The sequence below is a fragment of the Brassica oleracea genome, chromosome C1, assembly GCF_000695525.1.
Source record: "Brassica oleracea var. oleracea cultivar TO1000 chromosome C1, BOL, whole genome shotgun sequence".
Classification (NCBI taxonomy): Eukaryota; Viridiplantae; Streptophyta; class Magnoliopsida; order Brassicales; family Brassicaceae; genus Brassica; species Brassica oleracea.
This window is the reverse complement of record NC_027748.1, coordinates 27282950-27295933: the sequence shown is the minus strand read 5'-3', so window position 1 is coordinate 27295933 and position 12984 is coordinate 27282950. Positions and strand designations below refer to the sequence as shown.

At 34.8% G+C, this 12984-nt stretch overlaps 2 protein-coding genes across 2 annotated transcripts; one reads left to right on the top strand and one right to left on the bottom strand.

Annotated features, from left to right (window-relative positions):
• Positions 1–900: 900 nt before the first annotated feature.
• Positions 901–2944, bottom strand: LOC106296281 (cyclin-T1-2-like). Its single transcript, XM_013732386.1, has 6 exons — positions 2359–2944; positions 2158–2239; positions 1915–2040; positions 1646–1830; positions 1432–1580; positions 901–1364 (listed from the first exon to the last, which is right to left on the bottom strand). Exons 1-6 carry the CDS (start codon positions 2508–2510, stop codon positions 1108–1110), a joined length of 951 nt encoding a protein of 316 aa, XP_013587840.1. The 5' UTR covers positions 2511–2944; the 3' UTR covers positions 901–1107.
• Positions 2945–6805: 3861 nt separating this feature from the next.
• Positions 6806–9030, top strand: LOC106336389. The gene is made up of 8 exons (XM_013775220.1): positions 6806–7030; positions 7251–7430; positions 7508–7600; positions 7679–7861; positions 7944–8046; positions 8112–8285; positions 8375–8790; positions 8893–9030. Exons 1-8 carry the CDS (start codon positions 6806–6808, stop codon positions 8968–8970), a joined length of 1452 nt encoding a protein of 483 aa, XP_013630674.1. The 3' UTR covers positions 8971–9030.
• The last annotated feature ends 3954 nt before the right edge of the window (positions 9031–12984 follow it).

Genomic DNA, 12984 nt, shown 5'->3' with positions numbered 1-12984 from the left:
TAGAGCTTCGATTTACTCATCGAACTTTTAGAGCTTCGATTTACTCATCAAGGGTTTTGATCTATTGTCCTATGGCTTTATCTTATAGGTTATATTTTAGGGTTTCATTCTTTACAATCAACCAGATTCGATTCATGTTCTTAGAATTCGAATTACCTTAGGTTAGTAGATTGTAGAAACCGGACCACCAAGAGAGAACCTCGAGCTGGACAGCGAGCTGGAACGGACGCGAGCTGGCTGCTTCCTATCGGATCGCGAATGGTGCTGAGGTTGCGAGCGGTTGATCGGGGAACGCGAGCTGTTGCAGTCGGGATCGCGAGCGGCTCTGATGTGAACGGGAAGCTGTGGTCGTCTAGGATCAGGAACGCCTTGGGGCTGGAGCTGATCAGGTGGACACGAGCTGGAACGTCTTGCAGGAACAAGAGACGCGATCGGGAATATGGTTAGATGCGATCGCCGGTTAGGTTTAGGGTTAGGGTTTTATCGATTAGGTTTTAGGCTCAGGGTGTTAGAGTTTCGTGCTGATAACGTGTTTTGAAACTTAGGATTTAGAGCTGTAAGTTTCTGTGTTTTATTAATCATAAAGTATTCCCTTTATATAGTGGATTACAAGATAGATAAAAGAAAAGATTACAAATCATAAACATAAAGGAAAAGAGAAATCTTAATCATACAGGGAAAAGGAAATTGAGTTTCCATGTAGCCGCATCTCTCTCTCTCTAAGTCTCGCGGCCGCCTCTCTCTCTAAGCGTATGGGCCGGTTATGGACCGGACCGGTTATGGACATCCATCGATTGATTATAACACATTAGTAATTTTGAAGAAACGAAAAAGAACATTTTCAAATGTATTTTATATTTACAATTCTTTAAGACTACAAAGTAAAAACTAACGGTTAAGCATGAAGCGAAGTAATGAAAACCCCATACAAAAAACTCTTGAAACTGAAACCATCCAGTGTTGGATGAAATATAATACTGTAATAGTTGTTTCCCCAAACTCACCGTATACTATATACCACTAAAGCTTTTAGTTATCTCCATGAACAAAACCCTTCTTCCACCTAAAAATCTAAACCACTATTTCACCATAGTCAACGACCAAACATCAACTGTCTTCTTGATTATCTCCAGCTTCACGGTCTGGGCTGTCCTTTTCAACTCCTTCGGGCCTCGACTGATCTTGCAGTGAACCATCAGCGACACTCGATGAGCCTCCTTCAATTACAGAGCTTGGACAATTATCCGTAGGAACAGGTTGCTGCTGCACTACGTCTCCAGTGTTACTCGTTTCCCCTATGCTTCCAGTAGAGGTAGGAGTACGCTTTTTCCCATGATAGAGCTCACCCATTTGGCCCCTGATATCTGAAAAAAAAAAGAATGATAAATACACCGAAGCAACAAGGTCTCTACTCCAGAGCACATCAAATACCATTTAGTTGATGAAGCGTGATATCAAAATGTTGACACCAGCTCTCTCCATGTGATTTCACGTCCATTTTTATGTGCATGGCAGCGAGGAAAAAAGCACCAGCTGCTATGTGACGAGGCTGATACTGTAGGCAGAGTGTCGTCCAGAAACTGCAAAATGTATGAAATAAAGCAAGGCCTCTCAGAGATTTCGAAGGACCATTTCAGTTTCATACCTATCTTGGACAAATTTCCATGCAGCTGAAGGAAATTTCCCCTGAGTAGCCTCGTCAAGGATGAATTTTTTCATAGCTTGGATAAGAATGTCAAAAGGAAGATCAACACTGAGATCAAAGTTGAGTGTAGAAAGAACAAGCTTCTCTCCATTTGATACAAGCCCTTTGTAGTGTTCATATACTCCCTGAGAAAAAGAAACAGATCTGTAATCAAAAGTTGAAATGGGGACAATTAAGGAGGGTTGTACGTAGGAATCTGAAAGAAAAACCTGTCTCTGCTCAGCTGCAATAACCTTCTTGTGTAAGATCTCTTCAGAAGTAATAATGAGGGTTTTCAAATCCACTGGAGTAGACTCAACCTTGGCAGAAAGGAACATGCAGACTGCTGCAATTATCTGGAGTGAAAGCGTCAACAGGCAAAAGGCATCAGAACTAACTACATTATCAAATGCACTTTTATTCAAACCAAAAATTAAGAGAGCTTGATCTCTACATGGTCCAACTAAACTTACCCATTTGTCATTCTTTGCGTGTGACTGACAAAGGAAGAATCTGTGACAGAATACCATAGCAGTGGCTACTGTTGCCTGGTGACTGCGTTGTGAGATCAATAATCATCAAAGGAACCCAAAGTACCAATGTTCCCTACTCTCACTATAGAAACTAAACTAGATTGAAGCAAGCAGAAAAGCAGAGGCAGGAAAGAAACTTACAGTTTGAATCTGCGACCAAGATCTTTCAAGAATGAACAGTATGCCTTGCGTAGGCGAGTTTCTTCCGTCAAATCGATACCATCTCGTCTTGATGGTGAGTTATTGTCTATTTCTTCTCTTGAAAAATACCAACGGTCTTCGCCAGGGAACATTGTATATGGAAAGAGATGACTGATGACCCAAGACACTGATTCTGAACAAGTGTGTAAGAAGGGATATCAAATGGAAACTGATCAAGCGAAGAAGCACGAGAGAGTGGCAACAGAGGATCAAGAATCAAGGTCAAGATGGGATCTTTTCGTAAAGGGTCAAGAAGATTGCAAATTGCCAAGAACTGGAAAGGAAACACAAAGTTACAATCTTGTTGCATTTCAAACAAAACCCACAATGAAGACGAAGGACCCATTTATCTAGCGACAAGTGAAAAACCCAGAAGAAGAAGAAGACGAATAAAAAAAAAACCTCAATTTCGGATGAGTAAGAAGAACAAGATGGAAACTTAACCTAGAAACAGAAGCTATAATGCAGGAATAATAGAAACCTAGAGAGAGCAGCGAGGAACGAACGAAGAGGAAGAAGAAGATTGAGAGACTACCACAACGCTCTTTTCTTAAAGAAACATAAATGCTTTTATAGTTTCTTTTCTTAACTTCTAACCAATCGTATCATTGACACGTCTAACATCATTTCAAAAAATAAAAATCAATACAATATATATCTTCTTACCTTTGATTGTCAAATGTCACCTGGAGATCACTAGGCTGATTCTTAAAATCAATAGAAAAGTAGGTTGTTCGGGTGCGATCATACCAGCATTAATGCACTGGATCACATTTGAACTCCGCAGTTAAACGTGCTTGGTCGAGAGTGGTACTAGGATGGGTGACCTCCCGGAAAGTCCTCGTGTTTCACCATTTTTTAAAGTGTTTCAAAAAAAAGTAGGTTGTTCTATCAAAATATATATAATATTTTTTATTAAATTAATTATCAAATTGATTAGAAGTGCATAAAATAATATTCTTCATTCTTTTTTTTGAAATAAAAACTACGAAATTACCTACTATTATTAACATATATACGATAATTAATGATTTTGAATAATAAAGATTTGATAATAGTTTTTGTATGCTCCATCATTTTTGTTTAATTTTTATTATTAAAAATTAAACAATCACATTAACCATATAATAAAAAATCTAAATTTTTTTCTTATATTTTATATTTTGAATTTTTTAAAACGATTATAAATTAGTAAAACTTTTAAAATTCTTACAATGAATTTTTTTTTTGTGAACAATGGTTTTACTTTTTTCTTGTTATAAAAAAATACAAATGACCATAAAGTCATACGAATATGAAGTATAGTTTAATAGATATTCATAGTATATATATATATATATATATTAATATTATTTAAATTAAACTATACACGATAGAAAATACATAAATATGTAAATTTCAAAATTTGCATTGAAAAGTATTGAGACCTAAATTATTTAATTTTTTAAATTTGCATTGAATTTTTAAAAACAATTATAAATTACTAAAACTATTAAAAATCTAACATTGAAAATTTTGTGATTAATGGTTTAATTTTTTTTTTACAGCAAATATACAAATGTTAATAAAATCATATGAGTAGAAACTAGAAAACTTCAATTAAATATTCATATTAAACTATACTTAATATTTGGTGATAAATATTTTTGACCGGATTTTGGAAATGTTTTTAAAAGGATTTAGGAAATATAATATTAGAGATTAAGTAAATCTAATTGGGTTTTTCAGAATCTTTAGTTAGTAAAATATGGAAGTTCGTATTATTTGGAAAACAAAATTGCACATATTTGTAGCTATATTTAGGCTATATTTAAATGTTATTAGTTAGTAATAGTATAGGTTAAGAGAAATATATAAAGTATAGTTTTTTAAAAAACTATTTACCTATAATCAAATTGTATCCAACTTTGTGATTCTGATTTAATAGATTGTAGATACTAAGATATATGTAATGTAAATAAGATAAACCAAAACCATTTTGAACATATAAATGGTAAATAGTTTTTTTATGAAAGATCAGTGAACACACCTTCCCCTTATGTATCACATTAAAGTTAAGACTTGATGGAACTGTTGAGAAGCTCAAGGCTCGACTGGTAGGTAACGGTTATAAACAGGAAAAAGGACTGGACTACCTTCAAACCTTTAGTCCAGTTGTTCGAACTGCTACTACCAGGCTGGTGTTTGATATTTCACAAATGAAACAAGTTGATAACACTCTTAAGGTATTCCTCATAATGCATTTATTTTTGCTGAGATGTTATAGCAATTTAGTCATCATTTATGGCTTTCCAACACTTATCAATTCAAATAGAGAGGACCATAAACTCAGAACATTTTGAATTTATAAAAGAAAACAAAAGACATTGTAATAAAATGTCATTACTTATTCCAGCTCTTCATTACTGAGTCCGCGTAATTCAATAGTTCCCAAGAGCGAACGACTGCCTCAAGCTCGTCTTCAGGAGTAGATTTTCCCTTCTGCTTGCTCAGCTCATCTCTGAGTTCCGAAACTGTCTGCTCCAACGATAAAACTTTAGCAGCAGACTTGAGCTTTTCCGTTTCCAGTTCAAGGTTGAGATTCTTGACTTGTTCCTCGAGTTCTTGGACTCGAGAATTATCAATATTTTCTTTCTTCCACTCCAAGGAAACCTCAAAAAGCTTTATCTTTAGCCAGTTTAGATCGAAGCTAGCTAGTTATTCCTTTTCCATCCAAATCGAAATGATTCAGGATTCGCAACACAGAGGTACAGAGACAAGTGATCACGAACAAACTTTCCTTTGGGATGAACCTTAAGATACCTGGAAAAAAAAGGAAACAAATTTACAAAACATAATAGAATATGTTATAAGCAGACACGAGGTTAATACAAAAATAAGCATAGTCTTTTACCATTCGCATGAGATTTCACGTTTCTCAGACGAGTTTCAACAAAAACATATTTAGAGCTCTACTTCAGTGGAACGAAAACAAAATTTTGAAATAAATCCAAAGCAGAATATCTTAAACAGGAGCGAAACCGAAAATAAACGACTTACCAATTGTAGGTGAGAAGCAAAGTTTTGCCAAGAGATTTAGGGTTTAGGTTATTAGGAGAATATCAAGAATATATAGCATTAAATAGGTAGCGAAGAGATAGGAAAGTACAGTAAAATATTGAGATATGGCAAGATACAACATTAATAGGTTCTTTTATTACTTACACACCTGGGAAAATAAACTGAATAAGATAACCCAAACCGAACCGGTCTAATAAAAGCGGTATGGGTCGGGTTTGGATCTTGTTAACAAACCGATCGGATCCAAAGATTGATATTATGGGTGTTCGGGTCGGTACGGTATATATCCGAAACCACGATTGAATATATTCATAACCCAAGTTCATATTCTATTCTTTTTTTTTTTTTTTTTTTTGTCGTCATATATAAAGATATTCTTATTACCAAAAAAGAAAAAGAAAAGTCAAATTAATTAGTTTTGGTGTCATTATTATTTATTTTGTTGTCAAGTGAGGTCATTATTATTAATTTATATCTAATGACTCATACACTCAGACTCTACGAACTTTCCATAAACTCCATTGACTTTTTTCTAATTTTTTTCTGACCATCGTTTCATTTTCATATTACTTCGCTTTATCTTCTCTTTCTCATGTTTATACACTAAGCTGTTTTTCTCCGCCCGAGTTTCAGTGAGTTTTCTTCTCTTCATCTCTAAAACTAATCACCATTGTGTCAATTAATTGCACCACCAAACCATTTTAAGGTGCTTTCAGTTTCGCCTCGATATCTTTTAGTTTCTCTCTGCCCGTGAAATTTCATATTTTTCGATTAACAAGGTACCATCTTGTGACACACGGACTAAAAGCATAGGTTTTTCTCCGTTACTTACAACTCGAAAACTATTTCCTGCATTTACGATGATGTATTGATAAAAGTATACCAATGATGAAAATTGAGATTACTGAAGCTATATATTATGTTTACCATGGAGAAGATCAGAATCTTTTAGTCAATCATAAAATTTTGGGTATTTTAAAGCCTTAATGTTTTCTTGTTTGGAGTTCGGCTTTGAGGAAAGCTAAGATAGTAGGGATGCCTAACAATTGTATTTACTGTCTCATTTATCATTGCCATGCTTAGAATGTAATTAAAGCATTCATTGGTGGAATTAAGAGTATCCAGTACAAGATTTTGTTCTTAGTACTAAGCAGTAATTTGATATTGTGGTGCTTCAGTTTCAGTCTCCATGTTGTCTTCATTCCTTTGGTTACTTTTCTTGAAAAATATATTGATTTGGTGTTATGATCTTCTCTTTTTTCTATGATATGTAGACGTCTTGATAATATATCACTTTCATACAAGTGAGCTCTTGAGGTGTATTCAAATGGTTGATCTTAAAGAGGGGATGCCAGTCTCCTCATCTTCATCCTCCCCATCATCATCTTTGCCACTATCAACAATGCAAATAGATGTAGAAATGTGGAAGATTGCTGAGGAAAGGGCTCAGGAGATACTAAACACCATCCAACCAATCTGTGTTGCAGACAGAAGTAGGAATGAGATCTTCGCTTATGTCCAAACCCTTGCCAGGGATCGTCTTGGAACTGAGGTTAGTAACTTGGTGCTCCAGTTGACTTGCTTGGCTTTCTGTTTTGTTTATTAGATAAACCTACAACGACATTTATGGTGACTAGTGTAACTTATGATTGATGGCTTATACGTATTTAGATTTGGAGTCAGGATTATTGTATTGTGACCCTAAATCATCCTACATGCATATGGTTAATATGTTTTTTTAATCGCTATTAATGTGGTATTGTATGTACTAGGTCTTTAATTTTGGTTCAGTGCCATTAAAAACCTATCTCCCAGATGGAGATATTGATCTGACAGTCCTAACTCCTCAAGATAAGGAGGAGGACTTGGCTAAAGCATTGCTCAGTATTCTTGAAGCTGAAAGCGGAGAATCTAACTTCCATGTTACTGATGTTCAGTATGTCCCAGCACAGGTTTGCTTGGTTCCTTTTAGATTTTGAATATATTTTTGTTGTCCTCAAGAAAACTCATTCCATGCTTATACTTGTAGGTCAAGGTCATAAAGTGCAAGATCAAGAACATTGCTGTAGATATCTCCTTTAATCAAATGGGAGGACTATCTGCTTTATGTTTTCTGGAGCAGGTAAGCCCCTTAGCTCTTCCATGACCCATCTATACTCAACTGGTTTTGGTAAATCTTTGATTTGGTTTCTTTTGTTAGGCTGACCAAATTTTTGGGAGAGACCACCTGTTCAAACGTAGCATCATTTTGATCAAGGCTTGGTGCTATTATGAGAGCCGTATACTCGGTGCCAACACTGGATTGATTTCAACATATGCATTGGCAGTACTAGTCTTGCATATTATCAACATAGGTTATCCATCACTGTCTGGCCCTTTAGCGGTGAGATTTTCTTTTAAAAAAATATGATCTTATTTTGGTGTAGCTTTCAAGATTAACATATGGTATCTATTATCATCAACAGGTACTGTTTAAGTTCTTGGATTACTATGCATCATTTGATTGGGGTAAGAACTGTGTCACGGTCCATGGTCCTGTCCTGATATCTTCTCTTCCAGATATGACCGGTAAGGATGCTGAACTTCTCTTATGTTTTCCTTTATTTTGAGATTTAACTTGTTGCTTTCTGTAGAAACCGAGCATCATGAAGTTGTCTTGAACGAGAAGTTCGTTAGAGAATGCATGGAGTCATATTCGTTTTCAACTAAAGCTGTTGAAGCAAACGGCCGTCATTTTCCTGTGAGGTATTTCAACATAGTGGATCCTTTGAAACACAGTAACAACCTTGGCCGTAGTGTGACACAAGGTACTCTCATTGATCAAAATATTTAAAATAACACAACATGAAAAAAGAAGCTCATGATTGTTGTCTCTCTTTTTGTGTTATCTTGTTAGGCAATGTGCAACGTTTAAAACATGCTTTTACTCTAGGAGCTAAGAAGCTCAAAGATGTGCTTACACTGCCTAGAGAAACCATGGGCTGGAAACTTGAGAATTTCTTTGGTAATTCACTGGAGAGAAACGGTAAGGGACAAAGACTAGACGTGGATGAACCTATCACGGCTTTTGGCACTGGAAGATCAGAATTATCTGAGCTCAGAGGAGATTTTGAAAGATACTTCCAGAGTCTTGTATATGGGAAGTGGTTTCATGGTGAGACTCATTTATGGATCCCTCAGGGTCAGGACACAAGTTCTTGGGACACTGTGAATGGCCAAAATAATGGTTTCTATTGGAGGAATGTGAATGGAGCAACCTCGTTGCAGAACATGGGAAGATCAAGAGGAACAGGCACTTTCTTTCCTGAAATGGTACATTCACCACTACCTAGTCTTTAACTTAGTATTTGAATTTTTTTTTTTAAATATTTCTGAATTTGTATGAGTTAATGGTTTTGTTTATACTATTTACAGGGACAACAATCTTATACAGACGGGTTCGGTAGCCAACCGAGGACAGTGAAGTCATTGCCTTCAGGGTCTCAGTCTTAACTTTTTAAACAGAATATTTAAATTGATCTCTTGCATAATAACTTAGGTTTAAACAATGACAAAAATTTATTTTTGCAATGGTTGCTAAACATGAATTTCAAGAGGTTGAAGCAGATGCTTCTTTTCAGGATTGTAATTGACTTTTATGTTCATTTAAAGATCTCTTGGACAGAAGCAAGATTCATGCTAATTAGATTTAGTAATGACACTGAATCTGATTAGCTCTAGCAAACAGAAAAAATCCAAAAACAAAAAGAGAATATCTAAATAGGATATTGTAATATTATTACATTGCCATGACGCTAGCTTAGAAAGTCAGAGCATGTTTATCCCTAAGAGCACCCACAAAAAACAAATCCTTAACAACAACTTTTAAAATATTTTATTATTTTTTTCTATTTTCCGTCCGAATTTAAAAAGAAAAAAAAAAGATTGGCTAATCGTGGGTTCCTATGCGGCGATGGAGTCCGCACATAGTAAAGAGGCTGTCAGAAAAGAGATCCGTAAATTGGGATTTCAAAAGGCAATTGTGGCACAGATTCTTAAATATTTGAGCTCCACATATTATTATAATAATTTGTTGTTAAGGATTTGTTGTTAAGGATTTGTTGTTGTGGATGCTCTAAGAAACCCATTTTGGTTTTTTAGGTTTTTTTTTGTCTAAAAAAAAATTTAAAAGCAAACCAATTGCGGACCGCCACGAGTCAGTGGGGCCCACAAACAGTGTAAAAAACTCACTAAAATTAGTTTTTAATTAGTAATTTTTGTAACCGATTCTTAAGGATTTTGTAGGGGTCCACGCACTAAGAACCTCACTGAAAACCCCGGATAAAGATGCTTTTAGAAGAAGAGTTCTAGTTTGGTGTGAAAGAGACGTTCCTCTCACTCGTTAGTGGATAGTCGAGGGTCCACCAGAAATCTTATTAGAGCATCTCCATCGGTGAACCTCTTATTAGGATTCAAGTTTATAATTTTTTATTATTATTTTTTTTGTTTGATTTAAAAAAAAAATCGAACTAATCGCGGACCGCTACATGTTGTGGAGCTCGTAAAACAGTGATGAACTCGCCGGACGTAGGTTCACTGGAGAGAACTGAAGAGAGGCGGGTTCATCACTGTCTATTATTCTAATATATATTTTTTTTTTGGAATCTGTGTGAACTTTCCATAAATTCAGCAATGGGGTGGTCTCAGAAGAAGAGTTATATGTCTCTTTTCTTATCCACATCTGTTTTTGTACGATGACGATATACTTTGAAAGCACTACGTCATCTCTCACCATCAGTATGTCTCGAGAACATGGCATATATCTAGGAGGATTTGTAATAGAATTATTATCATGAAGTTTAAGTTAATTTGACATTTTACCAAAAAAAAAAAAGGTGAAGTTTAAGTTAGCCAATGGCGTTTTCATGGAACTCGTAATCCGTTGGTCGTAAACTTCATCCGCCACTGATTATATCATATCCGCCATTCTCTATGAAAGACACCGATAATTTGAAATATTAAGTTAACTAGAGTTTGATAATTAAAAGAGATTTAGCATGATTTGAGAAATTATCAAACGATATTTGCTCAATTTATATGCGTATTCCTTATTTTTCTTTTTTCAGTGTAAGAGGCGGCATATCCCAAGTTAGGTAATTATTTTAGTGTTACTAGGAGTTAATCCGCGCTACGCGCGGAGCTATTTTGATTTTCAAATTTTAACTATATAGTTTTTTTTTACATTGTATTCTGAACAACAACAAAATTCTAAATTGTATGTTTGTGTGAATTTATATATTTCCTTAGGAAAAAACAGAAAACTATACATTTTTCAAATAGATGTTTAATATAGTTTTTCAAATGTGTTCTTTGTTGTATTTTACAAGTTCATATTCTATTCAAATCTTATATTTCTCTTATTCAAGCACAAAGTCTCTCTAAATACCGATATTCTCTCCACATATCATTTTAAAAAATACTCATTCACTTTCGGGGATTTAAAATCTCAAAACTCTAAATCCATTATGTTATATAATTTTCTGATTCCTCAAATTGGGGACACAAAATTGCTGATTCCAATGATTTTCTCTTTCAGAAACTTCAACGATTCATACCATCTACTTGTAATTCTTCTTTGTACTTATATATGTACATAATATCATGAAAAGATTGACGGTTTTTTGGTTCGGGTTTATCAGGTTCGATTTGTTAGACAATGATTTTGAACTTTGGTCTCATATATATGCTTTGTTATGTGTACATTCTTTGTTGTTCACAAAGTTTGCAAGTTTATTCTAACATTTGTATATGATTTGTTGTTAGCTCATTATTCTCATTACTTGGGTTCGTATTCGTGTTAGTATATGATTTGTGGTTAGCTTATTATTCTCTATACTCAGATTTTTTTTCTTCTTTGTTGTTATCATAGTGTTTATGTATATGAGTTAAGATTAAGAGTATTGTTGTCGTTGTGTATGAGTTTTGTTCATTTTTATTATATACTAGCATAGTGTTTTTATATATGAATTATCACTAATAGTTATATTGATTTGCAGGAGTTCTTCTACGACCAAGTTCTTATTTTAGCTTAATGATTTCAGTCATCGATAAAATCATAAAGTCACCATTCAAGTTAAGTATATTAAGAATAGAAACGAGTTTTCCTGGTTACTTAAATCCAGTTTAGAACATAATCTAATTTTTTTTGGGTGCAACTGATTTACACATGATTTACTAAACCCGAACTGAAATTGAGTAAGTTCGAGCCAAAACTGAACCGAATTTTTATAATATCCGAACGAAGCTATACTAAACTAAATCTGAATGGAGCTAAAAGGTGTATGATCAAATTACATGGCAAGAACTCCATATGTAGATAAATGATCATTTTTCCTAATGAAATCTACAAATGTTGTTCTTCCAAGAGCTTGGTACTACCAATCAGATGGAAGGTCCACCTCAAATGTTTTCAAAGAGGACCACAATTAATATTAAAGCAGAGGCAAGGGCTCTGATGAGGAAAACAAAAGGCCCCATCACTTCATGCAAACATTGATACTGGTATCAAATTGTTATGTTACCTACTAAAGCTGTTAATCATCAACTATAACTGATTTGGATAATTCCAAGCTTATGATTAGCGAATTATAATGATTATATCAACATACGCTTTTCTCTATTTTTTTTATTTGTCAGACTTCAAGTTTTGTTATTCATAAAAGGGATGTAGTTATCAAATTGTTATGTTACCTACTAAAACTGTTAATCATAAACTATAACTGATTTGGATAATTTCCAAGCTTATGATTAGCGAATTATAATGATCATATCAACATACGCTTTTCTCGACGGGATGAGTCAGCTCTAATGGTTAGAGCCTTGGGGGCCAATTGTCATGCTTCCGGGTTCGACGCCAGCCAGAGGCGAACTGCTCATCCATGTCACGAAGCGGGTACTGGGCCTTCGGGCTCAGGACATACCCTCCCGGGTGAAGCCGGTCCGCTGTCTGACCGGCCCCAGGGAATGACCCGCGAAGCGGGGAACCCTGGATTACCAAAAAAAAAAAAATATACGCTTTTCTCTATTATTTATTGGGCTTTTTGCAAGATTGACTCAAAACTCAAAGTCAAACCTAAAACTAACTCATGCTTTTCTTGGATTTTTCTTTTGTCCTATTCACCCCGCAAGTTCATGATATTCACGAAAATGCCATCAAATTTTATTTATTTTTTTTTTCCGAAAATGATATTTTTACTCTCTCACCCTCATCATCTTCAAGTAATTACAAGATTGCCATTGTGATCAATACCCCAACCACCATGAACAACCAATTTGAAGCTCTTAATGCACCTAAAATCGATTTACACTCTCTCTTTCTCACTTGTTATGAACTAAAAACAACATCTCTTTCACTTTGCCTCCATATTCATCCAAAAAACTCAAGCTTTTGACTCAAATTTTTTAATGGTTTATAGAGCCATCAAGCATACTATTCTTGGTGGGTTACTTTCGTTTGAGATTGTGGGT